At 42.0% G+C, this 13,989-nt stretch overlaps 1 protein-coding gene across 9 annotated transcripts in view; it reads right to left on the bottom strand.

Moving 5' to 3' along the window:
* Positions 1-13,989, bottom strand: part of RASAL2 (RAS protein activator like 2) — a 254,018-nt gene that overhangs the window by 99,355 nt on the left and 140,674 nt on the right. The window contains exon 1 of one of the 9 annotated variants that reach the window (XM_063134299.1): positions 5,506-5,718. The exons of the other annotated variants lie outside the window; for them this stretch is intronic. Within the exon in view, the coding sequence (XP_062990369.1) occupies positions 5,506-5,518 (13 nt within the window). The 5' untranslated portion in view covers positions 5,519-5,718. Of the gene's footprint in view, positions 1-5,505; positions 5,719-13,989 lie in introns of those variants that run through there. 9 annotated transcript variants of the gene reach the window in all.

Here is a 13,989-nt window from a genome sequence, read left to right as displayed (position 1 = left end):
AACACTTGATAAAGATTGGAGGGAGAAATATTTTCTTTTGACTCCAAAATACTTATGGGCTGACTAGCGTAGCATGCAGATGCACTAATCAGGGACCCATGATTGGCTGCAGACCTTCTTGAGTGTATATTTGGCAGCACACCTGGTTTTGCCGTAGCATAGTGTGTGAAACGATCTTGACTGAAACTTTACAAAATATCTGGGCACAGTTGTGCATCTTGATCAGGCATACTTATTCAATGACATGTGAATAAGATGGGCATTTTTGCCTTATTTACATTTACTTACAAATATTCTTACAGATAGAAATGATGGGTGGAGTTAAAGTTTTTTTTTAGTACCATCAGCTATTAAAGAACACCAGCACTATTGAAGGGCAAAAAAAACTGAAGGGCAGAATCAGATTGCCTCTCCCTACAAAGGTTATTTTAATTGTGTGGAGCGACAGAACTTTGTAGCCTCCAACCATGTAGTGAACCAAGCAATCCCATTCCCTCATTCACCCACCCCACTTGTCAAACACACCTTTCCTGGGATTTCTGAGAAGTTACAGAAATGGTACTTGGAATACTATGATACCAAAAATTACTGGCAAGTACTTTTTTAAGGGATCAGAAGTTGGATCTACCAGGTAGGAAGTTTTAAACCAGCCACAACCCAGAAGTGTTTGAGAGATTTCATCCAGAGCTGAGGCTTACCATAGCTTTTAAGGATTTTAAGCATGTAATTCATCAACTTTGGATTGTAAAAGAGATAAATTAATATTTTACTGTGTGTTACATGAGTTGGTTAGTTTCACTTCTTTTTGAGTAGGTGCCCACATCATGAAAACTACTCTTTCAAGCAGTTTGTTTAGCATGAAACAAGTTGAGGAGGAAAAGGAGAAGGGGGGGGGGAAGAGGAGTGCCCTTACATCATAACAGAAACACCCATGGCTAATGAAGGACCTGCATTGTTAAACTGTGAAAAGAATCCCCACCCATATGTTGTTTGAAACAACAGAGGTTACCATTATGTTGCCTGCTGAGGGAGCTTTTTCACGCCCCTACAGTACTTGTGCATCCATAGTAGACAGCATCTACCAAGAAGCCACAAGACTAAATCAAACACTGACTGGCAACAGAAATATGTCCTAACCCATGAAAGGTTAAAAAAAGTCCCACCGATTTATTTTACACAGAGTTTAATATATAATTACTGTAACAAAAAATGCAGTGTGTACAACAGTGTTCTAGCTAGTCAGTTGTGTTCTCTCCCTGGATATTCCATTCCATTCTCCTTTCTCTGGGTTTCCACGATCCCCCCCCCTGCCCCCACCAGGCATTCTGTGGCCACTGAGAATGCTCAGTCCTCACTGGACTATTTCAGGGGGAGGAGCTTAATTATTATTTTTAACCTAATTATATATTTTTCCTAATTCTGCAACTCTTGGGGTTCATCTGAACATGATGATACCAACCTCTTGGCTACATAGCCATTATTACTCTGTACCTGGATTCACTCTAATATTGCCTAAATAAATAAATAAATAAATCTATATCTATATATCTATATATAGATATATAAGATATAGATAGATAGATAGATAGATATAAATATAAGTGGTTTAAACTGTTTTAAGGAACACTAAAAAAAATTGAATTAACATATTTTAAACAGCTAATATGCAAACATTATACATAAGTTAACCACTTACAAAAACGGATGGGATTCTGATGTGCAGAACAGGAAATTTCAAGAGGTGTAGCTTTTCTCAATCCTACATGACAAACTGCACCCGCCAAAATTCTCTTTTTTATGCAAATATTATGAAATGGTCTCTTTCATATCTTGTCACTCTAATTGCATGCATAAAATGTTACAAAATTTGGCGATTAACATTCTTAAATAGCTTTAATTGTTCATGCTTTAGATCCGTACAAATATTCTGTATAAAGAGTAAAAAAAAATTTTAAGTCTGTAGTTCAGAAAATTGCAAAGTTCTCACAAAGACCACTTGCTTCCTTTTTGCTTTCTTTAGTTAGACGTGTGACCTGTTTATTTTACACACTGATAAAGGGATTATATCCTATTTCTCTACTAGCTGCATTTCAAAACTCTTAACTCTGGTCTAGAACACAGAGGGCACTTGATTACAGAATTAACCAGGAAGACAAGTTAAACCATCAAGGATTTTTTTTTAAAAAAAAAAATCACACAAAGCTGGCATAGCATAGTGGCTGTCAGCTGTTAAGCCTTGGTTTCAAATCTCACCTCAGCCACAAATCCACTAAACATCCTAAGGGAAACAACGATTCTCCCTACATCAAGATAATACTACTAACCTACCTTATAGAGTTATTGGGTGGGTTTGCACGATCATAGAGGGAAAATAAGCCACGGTGGCTTATTTTCCCTCCCCAGGTGTGCCAGTCATGAACTGCCTAATCAGCATAATTACCCTCGCTGGGCGCAAGTTGTCATGATGGCCAAGCCTGGTGAGGGTGGCTGGCTGGGATGTTTTACAACCCACCTTGAAACCCTAGTACAAGCCATGATGTTAACCCGGTCATTGTATGGCTTACTGAGATAATGCTCCAATTCTTTGCTTTCATTTTGCCTTATTTTCATTACACGCAACTGAAATAAGTTCATATTCATTCCCTGTTTAACCCCGTCTCCTTTGTGTCTAGTTCTAGATTATAAATCCCTCAAGTCAAAGCCCTTTCCTCCATTCTGCATCTCTGGTTTGACCATTTTTCTAGACCACAGAGTGTATTGTGTTCCAGTAAGCTACATAATATATTATGAGGTAAGCTTCACTAAGAAGGTGGGAGCAGTTGCTAGAGAAGACATGTGCTGGGCTTCATATGTGTCTTGAGTGATTCAGAGGCAGAGGAGGACTGACACACTGCGCTTTCCCCTTCACAGTTAGTAGCCTTGGTAGCTTGACATAGGATGTTCAACCATGGAACATAATGATTGGTTGCGTTGGAGGAGAAAGGGACTCCATGTGTTTCCCAAATGCCCCTCCCTTGTTCTTCTCAAAGAAAGCCCCATGGCCCTTCCTTCCTTCTCCTTTGATGCCCATAAGAGAGTTAAGCTCTCTATTTTCACATCAACTTAACTACCTTGGAGAAGGCTCAGTCTGGTTTCCCCTGCATGGAGTACCCCTGGTCTATGGTAGACAGATAGAAGTGATGGTGTCCTGTCCAATCTAATTCCCAACCTATCAGCAACACATTTGTAGCTAGAAAGGCTAATAGAAGGCCTACATTTGGCAACCAGTGAGGGTAATTATTATACTGATTAGGCAGCTCTCAACCTTAGTAACCACATCCACCGATGCTAATACATAGTATGAGTCAACTGTCCTTTGATTTTAATAGATATGTGTTGGGAAGCTGTGCAGCAGGAACAGATGTTTTGCCAGAGGGATGGGAGACATTAAATGATTATTTGTGTTTATATTGTGCCAGCAATGTATATTGTGCTTTCAAAAGTAACAGACAAAAAAGACAGCTCCCCACCCTGAGGAGTGTACAATTTAAACTTTGACACTAACGAAGCTACAGAGGTAGAGGGAGGAAGGCAGAAGTTGGGGTAAACAAGGAGAAATGTGCATTCAGTTCAGTTGCATTTACTAAGCTTCATTTCAATAGTTGGATGATGATTAGGGAGCTTGGCAAAAAGACTATTATAAAAAGGTGGCTTTTAAGGCAGAATTTGAGAAATGAAAATGAGGTACGTCATGTGAGTGTTCCAGGAGGGAGTCCCAAGCATAAGGGGCAGCAAGGGGAAAAGGACAGAGCAAGAGGCCGGATGGCTGACAGTGATGGAAAAGAGGAGCAGAGATCACCAGCAGGGATATTTTGGAAAATGGAAACAGAAAGATAATTGGGGAAGGGGGCAAGGCCATAGAAATTTTTAATGTGAAGATGAAAAGGTTTTTTCTGGATATAGGAGCAGACAGAAAGGTAGTGTATGTATAATCATAACAAAAACATCACCATCATGACTGGAGAGAACCAATTAAGGGCTTTATTAAGATGGGGTACTTCCCATGATAGTTATTAGGACTTTAATGCAGGGCAAGCTTTGTATGAGGTGGCTTTCTCCCCCTTAAGATTTCTTCCTTTCCCACAGTTAGGAAGGGGTCTTGCATTGACGTTTTACACTCTGGAAACATTGGAGCTTGTTTCAGAAAGTAGCTGCAATTTCAACATACAACATGAGCAGCCATTTTGCTGTTACCTTCCAAGCACACCTTGATCTAGAAATCCGAATGCTCTCTCGAGATCAAAACAAACAAAATAAAATCCTGATATCTCTGATAAGGGAGCACTATGATGCATTTTGCCAAGTCACAGCCCTTAACTGACAAATACAAACTTTTTGGTTTCTATAAACAACCTGTCAGTTTCCCAGGGCAGCTTTCATTTTTTAAAAACTTTTACAGAAGAGCAGGAAGCTTCGCCTGGTACAATTTGTCACTGATTAAAAAGTGAATCATGCCAGCTGCTGGTTGCCTTTTTAAATACGGCTACAAGTGTTTGCACAAAAAAGGTGAACATTTTATCCTTAAATTCCAGTCTGTATTGGTCTTTGGTTTAAAAATAGTATCCAGTAGAATTTTAGGATACTTTTAGTATGCTTTTAGGATTTTTTTTAACAGTGTATACTATGTTTTTAATCAGTATTTTATGTATTTTATGCTTGCTGTTGTTCCCCGCCTCGATCCAATTGGAAAGGTGGGTAAGAAATAAATTATTATTATCTTAAAAGCATAGAATAATTAAAGTATGCAGTTACTTGTGCTATTTTTTTTGGGGGGGGGGAACACTCATGTGGTATTAAATGAGGTATGGAAAGAAGAAAAGAGTTGTTTCCATAGTAAACCTACACTGTATAAACGTATAAAATGGTATAAGGCTGCAACCCTACACACTTGTGGGGAGTAAGGCCCACTGAACCCAGCAAGACTTCCTTGTGAATCGACATGCATCGGATTGTGCTAGGTCACTTGGGAAAACAACTTTAGAGCACTGAAGAGATAGTATCAGCAACAAACACATCCATAGGAAATAAGGTAGTATGTTCTGGTGGACCAGTTTATGTTACTGCGAAGGCAAAGCTTTTTAATAACTGAGATTTTCCAGGAACTTCCCATGTCTACGAAACTTGAAGATTGTATAATTGATTCAGCACAATAAAGGGGCACCTTCCCTGCTTCGTCTTTCCCCTGAGATTCCACTGGCGTATCAAAACACCCTGAAATTCTGCAAAGCAGAAAGGCAGCCAAACAAATCGTCTCTTACCCATTCCCTTAGGATAAGAAAGAGCTAAAGAGAAATAGCTGTTTGATATGGCAGATGATATAACAAAGCACTTATTTGTCAAACGTGAAACGGAACAGAACACTTTTCACCAGCTTCTTACTCAAGTTTGCAGAACACAGCCCCGCTCTTCCTGGGTTGCACCCTTCCCGGCATACACAACCGCAGTATTTATTAAAGGGGACCTTACCTGAAACCTGCATGCTGTGTTCTTGCCAGTGCCTCAATCATGGTCCTGCCAGCATGCCAGCCCCAGTTTAACAACACCACTTTCAGCAGCCGCTCCACCTCAGACGGTTTGGAATGCAGAAAAGTCAGCACAAAAACTGAGGCCAAGCGTCCTTATTCAGTTCCTTGGTTTGGGACAGTTAAACAATAGCTGCCCTTTCTCTTGCTCCCATTCTCTTCCACTGCATGGGAGTGCGCTGGAATCCCTGTGTGTGAGCAGAGGCAAACTAATAGGGACGGACTTTTCATTTTCCTCTCCCAAAAGGGGTGTGTGCATGTAAGAGCAGGAGGCGGCTTCAGGCAGCCAAAACATGAGCTCAGCTAATGAAAAAGCAAGTCACTTTAAACTGCTGCTGGACAACACAATGCATTTCTAAGCCATCACTCCAACTCATCAAATCTGAACAAAGGACTAAGCATCTAAAGAAGGAACATAAGGCATCTTGTAACAAGAAAGGCAAACCCCATGTCAAAAAGTTTTCACATAAAACTGAATCAAGCAGAGTTCTCTATTCCATCTCCCATCGCTGCACTTCTTCTGCAACTTGGGGAAGAACACAACTCCCAAAAAGTAGCCGAAACACAGACAAATGCATTAGCTATTTCCTCTACTTGTCCTCAGGTTTTGAACTGGAGCTTTAGGAGGCAGTCTGGGAACAAAAGAGCATTCCCTTTCTGTCTTAATTTAAAACACACACACACACACACACACACACACAGAGAGAGAGAGAGAGAGAGAGAGAGAACACATAATTTCTATGCACACTACAAAAGATTCTACTTTTGAATATGTAATATATCCTCCCCCACATTCCAGTCTTTTGCTTCTGATGAACTGCTTTAAAGGCACGGTAACATCACTGCAGAGAACAGAATATCAAATTTAAACCATTTTAAAGAATTCCAGTTTGATTCCCACCTGCCCATCCAGAGCTGCAGAGAACAGGCACGAGTACCACGTGGGGGGGGGGAAGATAAGAATATCTCTCTGCCTGGTGCTACAATTAACCTCGAGCTAAAGGCAAAGTGAGCATATGCTCTCCACCACCAGCACCACTCTGTCCTGCAGCTTCTGCACTTTTTCAAAGCTCGGACATTCCTCTTTTCTTCCTTCCGATTCACTGGATAACATAACCTCTTCTTCCCTGGACTGTTTCTCTCCTTCTAGTCACAGTGCGTGTCTTTCCTTTCCCCCCTCAGTGAAGATTTGTGATAAGCTTCTGTTCTTTTGCTTATTATGCAACCGCCTTCATGCCCTCAGATTCCCCCCCTCCTACCCACCCCCAGCCGAACTTGGAATAGCAGCTATTCCTCACAAGGGAAATCCAAAAGAAAGCCTCAAGACAAGTCTCTTGGGAAGCGGAGTGTACAAAGCCAGCCAGGCAAACAATTACAAATTGGAAGCTACCTCCGCCTTTTAAGTTTGATGAGATATCTGGATTAAAAAAACATGGTTTGTACTTCCTGCTCCACCTTCAGAAGCTGCTGTGCTATGGAGGCTTGATTCTCTAGGCTTGATTCGGAACTGGGCTCAGGTAACACAAGCTATAATCTTTGTCCTCATCATCACTATCACCCAAAAATAGAAGGATTCCCCCCTAAGCCCAGTTTCAATATTTTGAAACTCTGCTCTTCATTAGGAGTATGATAAAACCTAAATGCCTTCCCACCCTACCTACCCACAAGTCCTGCTTCCTTCCCTTTAAACTCAACCATGAATGGCAGGGGTAAGGTTTCTGTGAGAGGCTCCAGGTGCCTACAACGCAAACCAGCAGTTTTCCAGGTTCCCGTGTGTTTTGCTTAAGGGTAGACACAGATCTGGGCAACTGCTGGACTTTGTTTCCAAAATGGCTGCTAGCCATTGTTTCTTTTTCACAGAATCCTAGGTGTAACCTGAGACCTGCAGCACCTAGCAAAGACTAATTTAATACAATCTGCAATCTCCATCTTGCCAGAGTCTAGTGGCAGACCTTACGGACACTACATCAAGACTTTAAGGGTGTTTTTTTCTTTTGTGTCTCCCCCCTCTTAACACTTAGCATTAAGCCTGAACTGGGGACATCCTGATTTGTAGCTCAGTCTCAGCCACCAAGCTACACCAACCATATCCTCTATACTATACACAGCCATTGTTTTTGAGTTCAGGGATGGTTCTGCCCTAGGTAATCTCGCTGAGAATATTTTCGATGGACATGTGCTCGCACTCGCATTTAGAGCTTTGAACGGACCGATATGTGTCGGTATCGAATCTCGGTCGTGATTCATGTCCTTGTCGGTACCGATGTCCATCGGTACTGATAGGTGGTTGTTGGCTTTGGCAGTATCGAGGAGAGGTAGGACCCTCTTCCACCAATGTCGGATCTAGTGAGGAGCCTCTAATTTCTCCTTCCGAGATTGATGCCCTTAAACTTGTCTCCTCAGCCGGTATCGTGATGATATTGAAGGACGGTACCGGGGAAGCTATTATTTGCTCTGTTCGTGGCGGCGTCAAGGCCGGTGGTGAAGACGGAGTCGCCCGTCTCGGTATTGAGAAGGCTCTCGGTACCGAGAGTGTCGGTATCGGACTTGCCGATATTGGAGGCGTTTTCTGTAGGGAAAGCCTCGATATCGGGCTTCTCGGTGCCATAGGGCGCTTCGGTACCGAAGTCGTCGGTACTGGAGTCCTCGGTATCGACAGGTTTGACTTTGTCGATTTTTTCTTTCTCTCCTTTGATTTTAGTTTGCTTTTCTTCCGTTGGGGTTCTTCGGACCCAACATGCTCTCTCGCTATCTCAGAGATTTTCCTGGCCGCTTTTGACGAGGCGGAAAGAGAGGAGGAGGGGGGAACCGATAAGGCATCACTCCATGATGGAGGAGGTTGGGGCACAGACTCCATTGTATTGGGAGATTTGGAGCGTTGACACGTACTCGGTTTCTCCACTGCCTCCAACGCCTTTTCCCAAAGTAACGCCCGAAGGCGATCAGATCGGTTCTTCCTGGTTTGCCTCGAGAATTTCAGGCAAAAACAACAGGACTCGACGACATGCATCTCCCCCAAGCACAGCAAACACCGGGAATGTCCGTCGGTTTGGGATATCTTCTGGCCACAACCGGAGCACTTTTTGAATAGGCCTTGTAGTGCCATAAGCACAAAGGCTGAGGTAACGAACAACAAGTAAAAATTTTTATTATTATTTTTTATTTTTATATAACTAGATAGGAAAAGATTAGAAAACTGTAGAGGTAAGAAAAAGGATGAAAAATAGTATTATTCAGCTAGGTAAAAAAACGATACCAAACAGAGAAGTCTCCAAACGCTGTTGACCCTACAAGTGGTTGAAGAGAACTGAAGGGATTAGGCGGGAACCCCTGAGCATGCTCAGTGGACGGTGGGGGAGGGGTTCCCGCCTAAAAGAATTTCAGCTATAGAAGTTTCCGAACCTGGCCCCGCGCAGGCGCAGAGCCCATATGTGTGATGCACAGAGACCACGAAGAAGAAAAACTAAATTCTCATGCACCCCTAGGAAGGAGATATAGACTACTCAGGAACAAGAGAAAGGAGCAGACTAAGGGAAGCAGAGAAGACAGGGAGGGGAGAAAACCTAAGAAAGGAGTTTTGGAAGATGGCATTATTTATTTTACTTATTTGTAAAAACATTTTTGTACCATGTTTTGGCTCTAACAGCCCCCCCCCCCAAGTTGTTTATATAGCAGAATAAACCAAAACACTACCAAACAACAAAAACTAAAGCTTTAAAATAAAAGAGCAGAATTAAAACCTTCAATAATACATTAAAAAGTCAAGCAGAGTAAGAATGTTATCACTGATCCCCTAAATACCATTAAAGGCTGGAGCTAGTCTCATGTCCTTTGGGAAGGAATTCAAGACACCAAGGTGCTGACACCGAAAAGACCATGCCTCAAGGTCCACCAATCAAACCACTTTTGTTGGTGGACCATATAACAGGATCTCCAAAAATGATCTCAATGTATGGGCAGATTCATATGGGAGGAGGCAGTCTTTCAGTTATCCAGGCCCTAAATTGTTTAGGGCTTAACTGGTAGGGTTGGCTAGATGTTGCTTTTGTTCCAGGGCTATCCTTTATTTTAAGGTTCTGCCCGGGTTCCTAATCTGTCCAATAAAACTTGGATTCCAAAAAATATGGCTATGACATTTTGGAGGCGTGTGTGTGTGGGGGGGGTGTCTTTTCATTTGGGTATTTTTACAAGACGTATGCACTGCCCTGGACAGTTTTAAGTTGCTGTGGTTGTGTTGCTTTTTCTTATTGGTGGAATGGTGGTTGTAGGTGGGTGGGAGATGGAAGAGGAATGGGAGAGAGGAGGAGTGAATGTCATTTCCCAGGGCATGTATTTGAAGTTTCAAATTGTGCAGCATGCCAGTAGCATTATCTGATCTGCTGGCTTGCCTTTGAATGAAAAGTAAATAAGAGGGCGAGAGAGAGAGAGGGCGAGAGATCCATCACAACTAGTAGCCATCTCATTTCCTAGTAAGAATTCTCTTAATCTTTGGATAAGCCTTATGCCAGTGTGGTGTTGAATAAGACCTTCAACAGACCTCCTTTGGTTTTTAACCTCAGGAGTTACCACTGAGGCTGCAATCTTAAATATTGTTTACGAGGCAGTAAATCCCACTGGAGAAAGACAACAGTGCAATTACAGAGTAAAACACAGTTAGGATCAGACTGCGAATGTTTTTTTTTTCCTGGTTGTACAACAGGGTGAATGTGTGAGTGCTTCATGGCTTTTGTTCTGTTTTGTTTTGTTTTAAGGGGGACGACAGTAGCTGCCAGGATTGCACCATTATACCATAAGTTCCAAGGCAGGGTTCAATTTACAGTCAATGTCACTTGGCATTGTCACTTGGGTGGGGGATAAAAGAAAGATTCCTTCAGTTGAAAGTGAAACTTCAGAAAATAAATCAAGATGGAGAGAAGCAACACAAGCAGCTGTGACAGAGTAAGGATTCTTGTATACCTCCACCTTTTCAATTCCATAGACATAGGGAGGATTCAATTCACACCCCTCTAATTTTTTCTTTCCATAGTCGAGACATAATTCAAGCAATCTCCAACCTAACATTTGAACACCCTATTTATTTTGAATTTAATTTTTGGGAAGGGTTAAAGATGAATAGGTGTAATTAATTTAAAGGGAATAACAGATTTGGAGCAGGAAATTAACTGGGGCTAAACTAATTGAAGAGAAAAATCAGAAATATAGAAGGCGTTCTAGTGTGAGGGACACATTGCTACAGAAAAATTCCACTTACAAAAAAATGTCTTTTGATACAATTCCTCTCTACACTAAAGCATTAAATTCAAGATATGTGATTGAGAAATATTCTGTTTCATTTTGTGTTCCATCATATCTATGTGTTCATTAATAAGGCCTTTTCAGAATCATACTGTTGCCCTGGGTTAGGAATGGGTTAAATTCCATTTTCATCTTTGTTGTCACTTTTAAGGGTACTGATTTCTGGTAAGCTGAGAAGCTGAGATCTCCATTCGTCAACTCTTAGCTTGTTTAACCTGCAACGAACAGGAGATTCCTGAAATACCAAAGCGGCTTCCCAAAGTGATCCACCTCAGCGAAATGCTTTCTATAACCCTAACAACAATAGGGTGGAAACAAAACTACACAGCTTACAATCCAGACAATGCAGTGTGAGAAGGCTGATCTGGGACAAGCCTGAAATTAAAAGACTATTCATGAACTATATTTAGGCCCCTATTTAAATAGTTATATGGCAAAGTTGCGATGCAAACGTAACATCTTTCATCTAAACAGGAATCTATCATAGTGGTAACTGTGTAAAGCATCAATATGACTGCTATTTACAGATGATTTCAGAAACAGCAAGAAATAATAATATACAGACAGGAAATATGCAATTGCTTGATAAGTGAAGAGGAAGGCAGATTTAGATAGGAAGGCAACACAGTCTGCTCCCAGTGGGCTCAATATGACAAGAACAACTGATAGTTTCCTCAAGGCCTACAGTGTCCAAAAGGAAACCCATAAAAGACATCAGTGAAAAGTAAGGTAGAGCCAGCTGCTTGGCTTACCTTAAAGGAAACTGCAAATACGGAGTGCATTGGGTGCCTTTAGGCCATTTCATGTGTTGTGCAGAGACAAGCATAGGTTCGCACTGAATGTTCGAATGCTCAACGAGCAGCTGCAACAAATCACAGCTCTCTGAAATGTACCTGTATGATTCATGGATCTTTACATTTTTAGGTCTATGGTTAAACCCTCTTAACTTGTTCACCCACAATATTATGCGCGAAGTGGCCCTGTGTGTCATTTGCTACTTAAAAACACACACACATCCACACATATTTTTGCTCCATTCTGAAAAAAAGGCATTCAAGTCAGCCTACCAAATTTAGCACACCCATATGAATCAATTCTGTAATGGGCAGTTATATAAGAAGCTTCATAGCAATGTCTGCACTATAGCTTTCAGATGGGGTAATTGTGCATCAGTGCAAAGACATTCTGCAGAAAGAGCACTTGTGCTGTAGTTCCAAAAGATCAAAGGCACAGTCATGAACCTCAAGAATGCAGTCTCACTATCAATATTGACCTGGGACAGCTTCACTATAGTACAATGAAAACACAAACAGGCATCAGGGACAAGTACAACGTACAAATGCTTCTACTTTCTGCTATGTTGCCAACTCGGACTGTTTTTTACAACCCCCCCCCCCACACACACTCAAACCCCCTCAGGTATCCAAATAGCAGCATAAACTCTCAAATTAAAACCCAATTACAAATACAAAATATACAACAATTAGAAACAGTGAGGCAGATACAGATATAGCTTGAGTGTGTGATGCCTCACAGCCACCATGTCACATGGCACAAAGATTTAACTGCATTAAACATATGTGACGGGTAAATGCTAATATTGTGTAGAGATGTGGAAAGTACACATTTACAAAAGTACCAGATCCTGAAAGACCAAGTCTACTAGAAATTTGCAACCAAAGAACTGGCTGGCTAGCTCAAATTAGAATGTGAAATTCAGCCCCCCTGCCATCTATTGCTTTGTGACCCACACTGTCCCGTTAGGAATGCCAGGCAACAATGCTACAGTAGATGCCATTATGGGGACAATTCCCACCTTCACTCCTGCCCGTTCCTGCCCATTTCCTAACAATAAGGCACAAACCCTCCACCGTCTAGCCCTTATTTACTGTGTTGGTGCTATTTTACATTCTCTTTGGTTCCTTCTTACTTTAACTTAACGATTAACTTACTTCAACTTCATGGGGAAAGGACTGTGTCTCAGTGGTAGAACATGTGCTTAGCATGTCTCAAGTTCAAAAATCTCCAGGAAAGACAAGAAAAACTCCTGCCTGAAACCTAGAAGAACCACCACGAGACAGTGTTGACAATTATGGGCTAGATGGACCAATGTTGTGACTCAGTATTAGGCAGCTTCCTATGTTCTTATGTAATGTCTCCACCACCCATTTTTCCCATCCTCCCCACCAAGGCTACTGGCTTTTCAGGTCACTAGGTATTTTATCTCAACTTATTTACATAGCTAAAACCTCCCTAGAACTGTCCCTCCTCCTACCATGCTCTAAAGCAGTAGTTCTCAAACTTTATTTTTTTGCTGTGGATTTGATAAATATTAAATTGTTCTATAAATCAAACCACATACGTAACTCATTTTAATTACTGGAGTCTTGTCTTTCTAAAACAATGGATGTACTTCTAGACTTAATATGAAGAAAAATATAGGGCCTTGTTAATCTGTTCAATAATCCAGCTCTGTTCAAAACGGCTCTCAATTCCATTCTTAGAAAAAAATAAATCAAATGCAGGGCCGACTAACGATATTCTCAACTGTTTTGCAGACCAACTGAATGGAGCTCGTAGACCACCAGCAGTCTGTGGACCACACTTTAACCTCCTCTTTGACATTTCTTCAAAGCCCCCTTCCTGGCTGAAGCCAGGGCGCTGGGGTTGGGGGGCGGGGCGGCACCGGCTTCGAAGTCAGGAGCAGCTTCCGTCCAGGCGCTGGCTTTGAAGCCAGTACGCTGGGGTTGGGGGTGGCGGCTTTGGAACAGCGTGCCCGGAAGCCGCTCTAGGATAGCGGTTTCCAGGTGCACCGTTTGGTGCCCTCCTTTGCTTGGCGCTCTAGGCCGCCGCCTGAGCTGCCCCTATGGCAGCGCCGGCCCTGCCTAGGACTCCTTATCTACTTACCTTTTCTTCCAGTACCTCTTTCTTACTCCACCATTGCTTACTCTGCATTCTTCCTCCAGCTTCCTTCTGGACACTTCCCCCCATCCAAGGATGTCTTCCAGCCTCCAGCTATCCCAGTGCAAGGATTTGCTCCCAAACAAACATTATTTTCTTGCACAGAAGCAGGGGCGGGCAGAAAGTAAATCTGTAGATGCTTTGGACCTCAGCTCAAAGTATTCCTGACTAT

This window comes from Elgaria multicarinata, chromosome 1 (assembly GCF_023053635.1).
Source record: "Elgaria multicarinata webbii isolate HBS135686 ecotype San Diego chromosome 1, rElgMul1.1.pri, whole genome shotgun sequence".
In the NCBI taxonomy this organism is placed as follows: Eukaryota; Metazoa; Chordata; class Lepidosauria; order Squamata; family Anguidae; genus Elgaria; species Elgaria multicarinata.
This window is presented reverse-complemented; position numbering and strand designations above follow the sequence as displayed.